General features: G+C 30.4%; 1 protein-coding gene across 1 annotated transcript; it reads left to right on the top strand.

Moving 5' to 3' along the window:
• Nucleotides 1-3,725: 3,725 nt before the first annotated feature.
• On the top strand, nt 3,726-14,240 carry LOC111700630 (uncharacterized). The gene is made up of 15 exons (XM_023471613.1): nt 3,726-4,047; nt 4,716-4,770; nt 5,857-5,946; nt 6,673-6,759; nt 7,744-7,834; nt 9,023-9,120; nt 9,767-9,841; nt 10,318-10,375; nt 10,450-10,529; nt 10,616-10,643; nt 10,749-10,850; nt 10,964-11,039; nt 12,568-12,681; nt 12,941-13,032; nt 13,577-14,240. Exons 1-15 carry the CDS (start codon nt 3,837-3,839, stop codon nt 13,985-13,987), a joined length of 1,668 nt encoding a protein of 555 aa, XP_023327381.1. The 5' UTR covers nt 3,726-3,836; the 3' UTR covers nt 13,988-14,240.
• The last annotated feature ends 45 nt before the right edge of the window (nt 14,241-14,285 follow it).

The raw sequence follows: 14,285 nt of genomic DNA, 5'->3' as shown, positions 1-14,285 counted from the left end.
GTGTAATATGTATCCAAATATTGAGGTCTATGTGATATGTATCCAAATATTGAGGTCTGTGTGATATGTATCCAAATGGTTAGGTATTTGTGATATGTATCCAAATGGTTAGATCTGTGTGATATGTATCCAAATGGTTAGATCTGTGTGATATGTATCCAAATGGTTAGATCTGTGTGATATGTATCCAAATGGTTAGATCTGTGTGATATGTATTCAAAAAAGGGTTACCCACAAAGGATGAGACTTAATTTAACAGGCAATTAAAAGGCTAATTTTACCGGAGGAAACCTCCACGCACCTCTGCCCCTTTATTAACAGTAAATTCAACCTATATGAAGAATAAAGTCTGACCGTGTCAACCTTGTTGCACCGGATAGTCCTGTCCATAGAGGTAGGTAAAGTACAAACTAGGATCGGAAAGGTTGACCCGGCCTTGAAATTCAAATGTACTGCGGCTGCCCGTGCCTCGGTATATATCTGAATTGTATAAATATTTTAAGAATTGTAGGTAGTCAAAAGAGCCTCCTTCTTTGTGGGTAACACCGTGTATCCAAATAATTAGACCTGCGTGATATATATCCTTGTATACAACTCTAATCCATATTCAAAACAACCTTTTTAATTAAGACTGCAGAATTTTATATATATATATATATATATATATATATATATATACAGGGTGTCCAAAAAAACAGGGAATAAGGGTCTACAGACTCGTTAGTAATCGGATTTTCAAGATTGAGACCAGTTTTTAAATCTATTTAAAATTAATATTTTTAGATCTACAAGCCTTAAAATGGGCTCATTGAATCAGAAATTGTACGTAGATTGAAAAATGGCCTCAATCTTGAAAATCCGATTACAAACAAGTCTGCATAGTCTTATTCCCCGTTTTTAGACACCCCTGTATATATATATTACATAAGGATGCATATAATATCTCATACCAACCCTTCCCTCTTATTCTATCTTCTTCAAACCCTTCCTACCCCCCTCCCTCCCTCCGCCCTTTTCCTCCATCTCCCAGCCCCCCCTTCCTTGGGCACGACACAAATAAGATAACTCACTAATCCTATAAGAAGGGGTAAGGGAAGGAGGGGGGAGAGAGAGAATGGGATATGAAAGTGTAGGAGTCAATTTGTGCTTAATAGTTATTGCGTAGATTATATTAAAAAACTCAACAAAGATGAAATGTGATTGCTTATTAAAAATGGGAGTGAAATGTTAATGTTATAAAGTTACAAAGGAGTATTGTAAGGGGGAGGGGTATAATGGGGGAAGAAGGATTGGAATTTCTAGCAAATGCTCTAAGATACATTTATTACGTCAGGTTTATTAAGAAAATAAATTAGTAAGAGATATTCATCATTAAACTAGTTATCCATGATTATATGTTTATGATATCCAAGCAGATAATATATGATATATTTGTTTAAAGGATTTTCTTTAAATTTCTACAGAATTGATTTCGCAAAAGTTACAAAGGAATGCAGCCTTTGCTACAAACTCTGATTTTCTAATCATTTTTTTCCCAACATCATAATGCCGAGATATTTCGAACAATAAATTATGTTAGATTAAAACATCTAAGTTTGAAATATTAAAGATTTACACAATCATGTTGTGAAGATATTGGGATTAGAAATTTGAGTTTGTGTCAAAGACTCAATTCATTTTTTTTCTATTCTTCGTCTTTTATGGATTTAACAGTTTTTATGCGTTGAAATTACTATACAACCGCAAATATTTAAGAGAAAATTTGTTTGTTGTCCTACAATTAAGGTCCACCCTGAAATAACTTCAGGTATACTTGAAAATATGCCTCGTAACCCGCCCCAAGATGTTAATTATGATTAGAAATTGAAACTGAAATTACATCAATACCTTGGGTCGCGGGGCACAACTCCATATATTAACAATATGTTAATCAACGGAAAATTCTATAGAAACTTTCAATTTAGCCGAAATCGTAGAATTAATCAAAACATTTAAAATTTCGCTGGTGGTTGTCAAAAATTTACGGGTGTACAAAAAAAATGGAGGTTTAAAATATTTCAGGTATTCTAGCTCTACTGCTGCAGTAATTTTACATATATTTATTGTAAGTTACTGGGCTTTTATGTGAAATTTTCAAAAATTGGATTTTGTTAGATACAAATTTTTGAAAACTTGATCATTCATAAACCTTCAATAGGGTCAAACGAGGTCTCACGATCGGTTCAGCCGTTTTGACGTTTATTGGATACAAACGGCCAAACAAACAAAGTATATATGTAGATGTTTTGTTACTACTCCATAATTTACTAATCCATACATTCTTTTATACTTTGGATATTTAAATTATAAGGAATTCCGATAATCATAATCGAAAATATTAAGTAAATAGGGATTATATACATTGAATCCCAGATATATAAATTGAATGCATAGCAAGAGTTTTGTATAATGTATAATTCTAAAGAAACTTCTTTTTATTTTTGATTCAAGGTAAATGAATAGCCCTGAAATATGAATTCAATTGATATATTAAGATTAAACTCATTTTTGAGCGGCATTTGATTTTAAATATCTAACTCTTGCCATGTATTCATATATCTGGGATTAGAGTTTTCGATGTGTTCTAAAAAATCGGTTTACAAATGCTTTTATATTAGAACTATAGTTTACAGTTCACGGGCAGCCGTAGTACATTCGAATTTCCGAGCGGGTCAACCTTTCCAGTCTAAGTTTGTTTTGTACCTAGCTCTATAGACAGGACTAGCCGGTGCAACAAGGTTGACGCGGTCAGACTTTATGCTTCATATAGGTTCAATTTACTTTTACAAAAGGGGCAGATTTGTGTGAGTTCCTTACAATTTAATTACGCTGTATAGCGAATAGCAATTTTTGAAGTTTGGTTAAGCGGCAACTAGTGCATTGCAACAAATTTGTGACAATATGTTTTGGAAACGTTATGAAAAAAATAATCATAAGGAAGATAATTTCTAATCTAATAAAGATTAAAAAGATGGCGGGATTTTATGCATTTTTAGAAATCCTTTTTAAAAACTCAAGGTCGAAAAAAAATTATGATAATTCAGTTCTAGAGATACGCATACGTATTTAATTGAAAGTTTTTCACAATGTTTACATGTAAAAACTATTTTAGCATAGCAGATGTGTGTCTTTCTATGAGACTATTGAAGCAAGTTCTAAGCTTTGCATTAGATTTCTTTCTAATTTATGTAAAAATGACCTTAACACAGTTCTTGGCAGAAATATAGTTTCCATTGCAAATGATTGTTTTGTAAATCTATCGGATCTTAGTAAAATGTTAGTTCAGAAACAATTTTGATGTCCCATTTCTCCCATTGGGCCATGCATGGAAAGTTCCGAGATTACAAGATCTATTAAATACAAGAATAAATAATTTATATGTAGAAGGATTCTATGATAACGTAGGAACCGAAATGATAAATAAGCTATGCGATGAGTAATGATAAATGTCGCCTGTATTCGAAATATTTAAACAAATTTAAACCACACCATTTTATGTATGAATATCTTTGTGTGTGAATAAATCTTTATGATAATAATAATAACACACAGGAAATAATTTTTTGGGCTAGATCAGGAAATGTAGGATTATAATTGAGAAATCATTCCCTTTACTCGTCTAACCCCCTTCCTTATACCCTTCCTCAAACTATCTTATCTTCAAGGAATCAGTCCGTTGATAACCTCTCATCTGATAACAGTGCTCATCAGCTAGAAGCATCTGTATGCTATCAGTTATAGAAACAGTTATACTAACATAAACTATTAATGAATGATAACTAAATAATAGCTAGACAATGAATTTTGGAATTTATCTTGTTTGGATGATTTTGGACAGTGCCCAAGGAGGATATACAAATAAAGCGCGTGAAAAAATGGAACTTCAAGAAGTGCTTGACGCTCACCAACCAAGGGCAATTGATGTTGAGTCGAAAGAGAATAAAAGTTTAATTTTAACTTGTAACTCATCAAGACCGTGGTTTCTCTGTGTCTGGGAAGGCCCCAAAGGTATCTTTTAAAAAAATGTTTCCAAAAAAATTAATTTCAGAAAAGATTTATATCTATTAATCTAAAATTGTTCAGAAAAAAAGGAAAAAAATAATGAAATGCAAACTTTCTCTGAGTAAAAGATTTAATCAAACATAAATGATGTCAAAAATCAGCGCGAATTAAAAAGATGTTTAAAAATTCCAAATTTTCGTAGAACATATATCTCGTTCACACTCTATAAGGTTTTTTTACTTTTTTTTAACATGAAAAATAAATCTATAACTTTTATTTCTAAAAGTTGTTAGTTCATCGTCGAAAAATACAAACAATCCACCACCAATTTATATGAAATATAGTGTAAACAATAAATATGTAACTTTCCTTAGGGCCTTTCCTTTCCTATTTCTTTTATTCTTACTTTTTATATTTTTTAGAATTGGGGGGAAATATTCCCACAACCTCTACTTTTAGAGGTTTTTAAATATTTTCTCCTGAATCACTTAATTTTGTATGTTTTTGTTATATTTCATAAATAAATAATTTTTTACTCTTTTTAATTTTTATTTTATCTTATTATAGTTTGTTGTCTTTAAAAAAATTTAAAAATGTTTATAGCTAAGAAAAATTAAAAAAACAAAACAGTAAAAACATAAATTTGTCTGATATATTAAAGAATGATATTCAAGGTCTGAGATTGTGCAGTCTAAAATATAGAACAGAACTCTGCGATTCAAATGACAGGTTAAAAATATACATTTCATTTACATTAATTTTGAAAAAAAATTCATACAATAATAATTTTCATTTACTTTCCGTCATGTGATCCCTCACAATAAAAATATAATGTAGGTTGATAAGTAATCTTAATTAAGCGAAAAAATTGGGCTATCAAAAATCTCATATTTTTTTAATGTTTGCCAGAATGTTGTTTCTGATAAATATATACACAAACCTAGTCTGGTTTGCAACGAAAATTTTAAAAACATTTTTTGTTGGAACACATAAATCTAAAGAAAGGAACTGAGTCTTTGCCACAAACTCAATTTTTTTAATCCCAATATATATTTAACCTGAAGGTGTAATCCTTTTATATTTCAATTAATTAGATTATTTGATCAAATAAAGTTCATTAGTTGAAATATCTGAGGTATTTGATATTGGGTTGCCTAGATATATAGGTTAGGTTAGGTTAGGCTAGAAAATTAGAGATTGTGGCAAACTTGATTCCTTTGGAGAAGTAATATTTACCAAAATTATGTTTTTAAATAAAAAAAATAGACTAATTAGATAAATATATATCACAAAGCCTGTTTTCCAACCTCCTTGAATATTGCAACTAAATTATCCGAGCTCAGTTTTAAAGTTTCTGACTCTGATAAAAATACTGTGGAAATCGAAGATGTAATAATTAGTATTATTTTGAAAGCAAAAAAAATATTTTTTTCTTCCTAATTCTGATTTGAGACGTGAACAGAAAATATTTTTTTCTTCCTAATTCTGATTTGAGACGTGAACAGAAAATATTTTTTTCTTCCTAATTCTGGTTTAAGACGTGAACAGAAAATATTTTTTTCTTCCTAATTCTGATTTGAGACGTGAACAGAAAATATTTTTTTCTTCCTAATTCTGATTTGAGACGTGAACAGAAAATATTTTTTCTTCCTAATTCTGATTTGAGACGTGAACAGCAAATTTTTTTTTAAATGATAATTTATTTTCAAGTTGTTACTCTCAATGTTAAGAATTGAAAAAGTTTCTTTCAGAATTTTACAATTAGATTTTCAAAATAAATTTGTTGATTTATTTTTCAATTGACTCATGTTACAGGATTCATCTCTCTGGGAACTCTAGTTCCTGTTCCATGAATATCTCTAGCGTGGAACTGGCAGACCATGGATCGTGGAACTGTGTTCTCAGGTAAGAAAATTAAAGAGATTGTTCTCTGATGAGAAAACTGGGTTTCTCTTATTTTTTTCATGATTGAATCAGAATTGTCAAGGTTTTCATGATAAAAAAAATGTGCTTTGACTTCAAAGGGTGTGTCTGGCTAGGCATGATAGTTTTGCTGAGAATGTAGAATTGCAGAGACAGATACATTTGAGACCTATGAGACGTTTTTACGGTGCATATTTATTCAGCAAGAGAGCAAATTCAATCTTTAAAATCCTCATAGATTGGTCATTTTGGATGATTTTGAGAATCGGTTTTTTAACCTTAATCCACATTTTCCATTTTTTCTTTAATTTTAATCCAAATTTTCCAATTTTTTCAGAGTGGGTCAAATTATGAAAGTTTAATATGCATAAGATAATGCATAGAAGAGACATTTAAACTTTGGAAGTTCTTAGTTTCTAGGAATTACTTATTATTAAACACATGTAAAAATGGAAATTTTGTTCAGAATTTAAAAAAATCTAATTCATAATTTTTTTGCCATAAATTATGATTTTTTTATCCCTATGTCTTTGCAACCCGATGTTGTAGACCTTGATAAAATAAGTTTTGGATATAATAGTATATCCTTGTTATCTTTAATGGACAAGTTGGGGGTCTAAAGATGGATAAAGGGGGGGGGGGGCGAAAAAACGCCCTTTGCCCCACCCCCTGTTGGTCTAATATGTCCCTAAAACTGTTATATTCTAGTGAGGAAGAAAGTTATCTAGCAGTAAGACAATCTTTCCAGCTTCAGGTTCATAGATCCGCTCCTCTTCATCTTATTCCAGAACAGAAGTAAGTTGCTTTTAATATTGCAGGGGTATATATTTTCTTATAAAATCATTAACACCCCCTTTATAAAAATCATCCTTTCCCAGAAGTTAGGTATTCTTGCATGGAGCGAATTTTTTCTGGTTTGCCTCACTTAATTGTTAATAAATGATTTTTACGAGAAAACAGATCAATTTTTGGAAATAGTTAAAAAAAAAATTTATGATTATTAAAAATTTTCATTTTCTCCTTCAATTTATCAAATATTATTAAACTCTGCAAAATTCTGACATGCCGAAGTCCAGAATTCTTTATGCTGCAGGAGTGCATTTTTTTATGGGATTCTATCATATTATGTGAATGTGATGCTAAAGTTTTGTTCTATAATTCTAAGAGAGCGATAACCAATTCTATCAGAATGTTAATTTTATATTTTTATTTATCAGTTTACTAAAGACGTGGATGTTTTTCAAGACCATTTATTTGAATTTGTGACTTTTAACACACAAAAAAAAACTCAACGTATATCTTTTTTCTTCCTTGTAGTTTTTTTTTGACAGAATGTATAAGTTATTCTGTGATGTTTAATAAGTTTTTTTAAGTTCTTATTTGCACGATTTTTATATTTGAATTAAACATCCTCCATTATAAATCTACACTGTTGATTCTTTATTACTTTGTAATGAATCATTTTATTTACAATTCTATTATTTTATTTCCCTGGTTACTTCTTTCATCAAAATTTCAGCAAAAATACATTTTATGAATAATTTTTTGATCAATGATCAATGAGCATTACCAAAAATACGTGTATAAAAAAAGTAAATTGTATTAGAGTTTGAACGAAAAGAAATATCTCATTTCAAGATGGCCAAAAAAAGGATGAATTTGGAAAAAACATTTGACTCTAAAATGTGAGATTTTTTGAAGCGTTAAAAGACTACAATAACCCAAAATACATTTTGATAAGATGGTTCTTAAATAAAGTAAAATTATTTAACTATGTAGAGTTGTGGTGGTAGAGGGGGAGAGAGCTGAACTAGTTTGTAGATCAAGTCACGTGTTTCCGGCCCCAACACTTAGCTGGGAAACAGATAAGGTAATCAAATTTTACTTTCCATGTTTTCTGAATCTCACTGTACATTTTTTATTTTTTTTCTAAGGAATTGGGTTTTTGGCACAACCCAAATCCATTTTTTATTTTTCAAACTTAGATTATTTGATCTAACAAAATGTATAGTTTAGGCCTAAGGTCTACGACATTGGGTGGCAAAGATATTAAGATAGAAAAGCAGAGTTTGTGGCAAAGATTTAATTTTCTTTCAGACGATGAAAATAAAATACAAATTTATACTTTTTAGATTTGGTGAAAATTAAAACTGTTTTCAGAGCAATATTAAACAAAATTTATTTTTTAAAGTAATAAGAAAAATATAGATTTGGATAAATTTTACAAAATAAAAAAAATAAAAAATGCAACTAACTGAAGTTAAGGCATATATGATATATATATTCTTTTATCAATTTTTCAATTCCAATGATATTTCAGATGACTTGCAAATGCAATTTACTTTACATTTGAAGTAAAAAAAAACAGAACCTTTTTTTAAAGTTGTATCACTAAGATACATTTGTAACGGTTTTTCATTTTTTTAAAGCCTTATTTGTTTTCAAATATTAGATATATCCAAAGAGAATAGAATATATATCAGAGGGGAATTTAGAGAATCTCTCGGTATGAATTTTTTCAGTCTGAAAGGGAATTTTTTCAGCCTAAAAGGGAGTTCAATGTATACAAATCATGTAAATGTTCACAAATTATATGTAGTAGAGTACATAAATACAGTATGTTACCTAGACTATCCATTTCAATTTCGAATTTTTGAAGCTGTTAAATAAACTTTATAAATTGAATCAGGTGAATAAACAACATCATTTGATTTATAGTTATAACGGAAAATCATCGTTTGTAAAGTGAAATGCATAGAGCCTATGTGAAATGATCATTGATCAATTATGAAACCAGCCTATTTCATAATTTGGGTTTTTGGTCTTTTAATATTAATTTTAGATTTTCTATAAAATGATATTCCTGGGCCCAAAAGGTTATATAGCACAAATATGGGAAGTATACCTGCAGTATGGAAACAGTACAACAAAATGGCCGTTTTTCACTTTTTTCTAGTAAATTCCCATCTAATATATATTCTATTCTCTTTGGATATATCCAAGGACAGTAAAGGTCGATTAAGTTAAAATTACTTGACATCTTTTTCTTCTTTTTTAGGAGCTTTGGGGTCAGCTTGAGATTAGGACAGTTGTGAGTAGATCAGACTCTCATCTCATGCTGCTGGAGTCACAGGCTCTTTACACAGCTGATCTCAGGTTAGTTAATCGCCATTTTGGCCGCCATTTTTAATATTTCGATTTCGCGGATTATTTTACTGATTTTGACAACAAAAATTAATTAGAGATAATTTGTGTGAGTTAAAGGACTGTAGTTGTAATATTATGTGACCTTCCATTTATAGAGTGGAATATCGATTCACAACAGTACCTGTTAAAGCTTTGTATGTTTAAGAATTTCTATTTTGACTTCTGTGTACAGAATAATTCTTCTACAGAAACGATTGAGAAAAAGTCAGAATTAAACATTTAAATGTGGAGGCTACATTAAACTTACAAATACAGACCTTTTCTCTCCAAAGTAAAGATTACAACATTTACAAATGGAGAAAAAAATGTTTTGATTTTTACTTGTTTGCTTGTGTGTTTTTCTTGGCAAACATTGAATCATATGTTACTAAAAATTGTGCATAAATTTGTTTTGTCTTGTTTTAGTTATTGCAAAACAATTTTGCAATTATATCTTTATTATACTTTTTATTTGTTAAATTGAAGTTCTACATAAAACATAAGACTTTTGACTTTAACAAGCTTTAACCCGATTTATAAAAGGGTTGTTTTATATTTTTTTCTCACTATATAAGTTTCTTCATGATTTAAATATTGACACTATTTTTTCTGTTAGGGATAGCGGAGCTGTTTTCTCTTGCAGTTCTACTCAAACATCCACCAACTCAACTATCATACATACAGACTCAAAGTAATATTTAATTATGATTTTGTAGGCAGCCATTTTTTCTTGTCATTTAGAGGGTCGTCTTTGATAATGAACAGGTTATTTAGGTGACCACCGTTGAATTTGGTCTTGTCATTTTGGTGGTTGTCTTTGATTTTGATCTTGTCATGCAGCCGCCATCTTTGAGTTTTATACCACGCAATTTGAGCCTTTTCATTTAGGACGCCATCTTTGATTTTGGACTTGCTTATCGCAGCCATATTTAATTTTAGTTGGATAATTATAATATTCTTTTTTACCAACTAAGGCGTTTTAAACGTTGTTCAATGAATAAAGTTTTTCGTTGATAAAAAGAACATTTAAGGATTTTAGTAAAGGTCGAACATAATTTCTTCGAAGTGACAGTCAAAAAAGCTGAGTATTCCATTTAATATTGTCTGGGGTGCCTCAACTAATTTGCTAATCTTTATTTCTTTTTTAATATTTCTTTTTGTTTTCAGATTTCTGATTCTGCAGGTTCTTCCAGCTCGACCTGTCCAAAGCCTTCTCTTTAAACAGGTTTTTTATTTTTTTTTTAATAAAAAAAATTGTTTATAATTTTTTTTGAATCACTAATTTTATTTTATGTTTAGTCTGGTTATATTTCTCTTGGGTTTGTGATAATGATTTCAGTTCTAGTCTTCATTATCGTTATCATTCTTCTCGTCTTCAGGTAATATTGCTGGAAATCTGTGCACAAACATTTCTTAAATTGGTAAGCATGAAAATAAAGTAAATATATTTGTTATTTTTTTGCAGATCTAAGAAAAGCTGTTTTCAACCAAAGGAAATTCATTAAATAAGCTTTACAATTTTTTTTATTTACAATATTTAAAAATGAAACCAGATTTTTGGAAAATGTCCGAATTTTTCAATGAATTTGTCTGTGCAGTCCTCGTATACTACAACACTAAACAATGTGGACCTACTTCAAGGTGTGGGGGGATCTAAATCAAAAAGTATCTCTAGTCCGGTGCAACTTATTCAAACTAAGGTAAATAAAATATAATTTATTATAAGAAAGACGACATTCTACTTTACCTTTTTTAAATTAAACTATTAAAATTCTATGAAATTATTAAAAAGCTTAATAATTTTTTGTTGAAGGATAATGGTGGATTTCCTACTGGAGAGTTGACTCTCTTCCTTGATTCTTCTTCAAGAGAAAGCGGGATTTCTTCAGGTTTTCTTTCCCGCATTATTTTAGAATTTATAATTTCCCGCATTTTGCTATTCACGCTAATTTTACAACTAAATTTTCCTGTATTTATAATTATTATCTAATTTGTTCGTATTTTTTATTATTTTCAACTACGTTACAGGAAAGTTACGGGAATTTACTCTACCATAGGTTACCAAAGCAAAATTTCTCGAGGGAACCCGTATTTAGTAAAATTTTTAATTTCCCTAAAAAGTAGTTGTGCAAAACTTTATCGTCTTTTGAGCTGAAAATGCGCAAATTTGTTTATAAAAACTTCTCAGAACGAATGGTCATTTTACTTAATTGTCCCAAGGGACGTTAAGTAGCTTAACATCCCTCTGTTATAGAGAATCATGGGTCGGTAAGCCTGGTCTTTTCTTATTTTATTTTCATGTATAAAACGCATAAAGCTTGTGTGTCTGTATAGTTGTTTCTCAGGGTAAGAATACTCTAGAACAGTAATGTTTTAACCTGACTCATCAATACAGAATACACCTCAAAGCTTTGTCAATACCAAAAACAAAACAATTTGTATTTTTGTGAATAATGTTTTTTTGTTTTCTGGAGATTTATTTATCTTTTTTGACTTTATTAGTTTCATGTTGGTTATTTGAAAAGCACTGTTTTGTTTTTGATAAAATGAAGAAACACATTGAATGAATTGTCTAATACAAATAGGCTTTAAAAAAATATAGTGAATCCCAGATATATGAATACATAGCAAGAGTTTTGTAAAATGTCGTATTCTTTACCTATTTAAGATGAAATGCCGCGGGAAAAAATTAATAGCCCTGAAATATGAATGCAATTAATATATTTTAATATTAAACTCATTTTTCCGCGGCATTTTATATTAAATATGTAATACGACATTATAAAAACTCTTGCTATGTATTCATATATCTGGGATTCACTGTAGTAAAACAAAGTAAATTAAATACTCCATAAACTCTGTATGTAAAACTGATTTCAAGGTCCACGCAATATTTTTCTCCTAAACTTGAAACATAAAATGTCGTCATTTAACAATGAGTTTGGTCCACAATTGTTTTCACTTTGCCATTCAAAATTGGCAAATCAAAGGACCTCACTAGTCTCCTGGAGTTTGTAATAACTCTTGTAATAATAGAGATAAATGGTGCTAACTTTGCACCTATATTCTTTTAATCCATAAGGGGCTTAAAAAAATTTCAAATTTTTTTTTTCTTGATCAGGGGCGTAGAAAGGGGGGTATTTGTCTCTATTATTACAAGAGTTATTACAAACTCCAGGAGACTAGTGAGGTCCTTTACAACGCCATTGAAAGTTTTTTCTAAATATCCATATTTTTCTCTTTAAAACTGATTTTTTGTTCAATTCTGGTTTATCTTCATAAGTGACTTGCGCATTTCTGCGTCAGGAACAATGCAGTAATTATTAGCATTAGGCGTGTCCTCATAATTACTTTATCAGATAGGTCAAATCAATCAATCAGTTAAAGTAAAAACGATTACAAAATTTTCTTATTTAGAAGGTTGTGTGAGCAGGACAAAGCTAGGATCTGATATTAAACCTGAACCTGGCTCCACTAGCCTAGCATCACAGGAAGAACGGAATTCAGCAGGACGAACCTCCCAGCTACTAGGGAATAAAATCTCATCATTAGACCAAGATCATTTAGTTTTATTATTAATCAAATTTTAGATAACAAAGGATCTGAGCTTTTGACACTGAAGAGACATAAGACATAGGCAATAGGCATGCATGGGTTGACTAAAAAATATCTTATTTTCAATAAAAATTGGTATGGTCTCATCTCATCTTAATTCCATTTCTGTACGTCTTGATAAAATTGCTATTTTACTGAAAAGTGTCCAAAAAAGAGATTATCATTATTTTAACAGAAACACATTTCCCTGTGGAGTCCCTGTTGCTCTGTCCTAATTGTATTCAGCGTAGTAATTACGGTTACCAAACCTTACAGTTAGAACACAAGGTAAAAAACATTGAGAACTAGAAAACAGTTAAATTATCTTATCTATTCTTTTAATTATGAGATATCGCCAAGGATTTTGTATTCGCAAGTAAACCATTTCTAAAAAGTGCCCAAAAGCCAATACCTTTGTGGTGTGAATTTTAGACATGTGATATCAATCTTTTCAGTTGTTTAATTCCTTATTGATAAAGGTCAAATTATATAGTTAGAAAACATGGTTTAAAAAGGTCAATAAAGGTCAAACCCTAAATTTAGTATACAATGTCAACATAGGTCACAATCTACAGTTAGAACGCAAGGTCAATAAAGGTCAAACCCTACATTTAGTATACAATGTCAACATAGGTCACACTCTACAGTTAGAACACAAGGTACCCTACATTTAGTATACAATGTCAACATAGGTCACACTCTACAGTTAGAACACAAGGTTGATAAAGGTTAAACCCTACATTTAGTATACAATGTCAACATAGGTCACACTCTACAGTTAGAACACAAGGTTGATAAATGTCAAATAGTTTAATTTTCTAAATTTTTCCAGGACTGTGCACGTTTCTCCCGAACAGATATGGATAGAAGTACAATAGCTGGTGAACAAAACGAATACACGAATACAAGTTTTACCCTCCCTCGACTACCATATTGTCGTTCTGGTCCCTATAGTTTGGACCACTGTGGGAGTTACAACAATGTTCTCCGTGAATGCAACGAATCGGATCAAAACAATACGTACAGTCTGGAGAAAAGAACCCAGACTCCAGATTTTAAAGACGAGTATGCGCAGCATGCCTCGCTGTCTTTTCAAGATCAGTGCGCACAGCTGAATTCTAGTCGGGAGCACTGCAGCGCTCATCAGCTGATGCCTAGCTCAGAATATCCGGTGCATTGCGCACAGATATCTCCATGCAATCAGCTGTTTTATTGTGACCAAGCTTGTTTCCCGGCAAAATAATCAGCGAACCAATCAACCCTGAAAATGAGTCAAAGAACAAACTATATAAAGTCAAAAAAAAAATTTTTTAGTGAATTTAAAATGGAACTTATGTCTTTGACTTGATTGAACACTAAACTATCTGTAAGAAAGTCTTTGAAAAGAAAATCATCTTTTATTTTAAAGCATTGGTTAACGTTTGCCATTATAGTTCATTACTCAAATTATCATTATTATTTTTTAGTGGCTAAATGTTTATATATATCAATGTTATGTAATGTACTCATTCATTAAATTCATTCTAATTTTCTTTTGTTTG

This window comes from Eurytemora carolleeae, unplaced genomic scaffold (assembly GCF_000591075.1).
Source record: "Eurytemora carolleeae unplaced genomic scaffold, Eaff_2.0 scaffold247, whole genome shotgun sequence".
NCBI classification, from domain to species: Eukaryota; Metazoa; Arthropoda; class Copepoda; order Calanoida; family Temoridae; genus Eurytemora; species Eurytemora carolleeae.
This window is presented reverse-complemented; position numbering and strand designations above follow the sequence as displayed.

Bases quoted from the DNA above. Each gene is read 5' to 3' on its own strand.
- LOC111700630 (XM_023471613.1), top strand. From the start codon at position 3,837: ATGAATTTTGGAATTTATCTTGTTTGGATGATTTTGGACAGTGCCCAA. The intron at 10,530-10,615 runs GTAATATTGCTG...ATTTTTTTGCAG, and splicing joins ATCATTCTTCTCGTCTTCAG to ATCTAAGAAAAGCTGTTTTC. The intron at 10,644-10,748 runs GAAATTCATTAA...TTGTCTGTGCAG, and splicing joins AAAGCTGTTTTCAACCAAAG to TCCTCGTATACTACAACACT.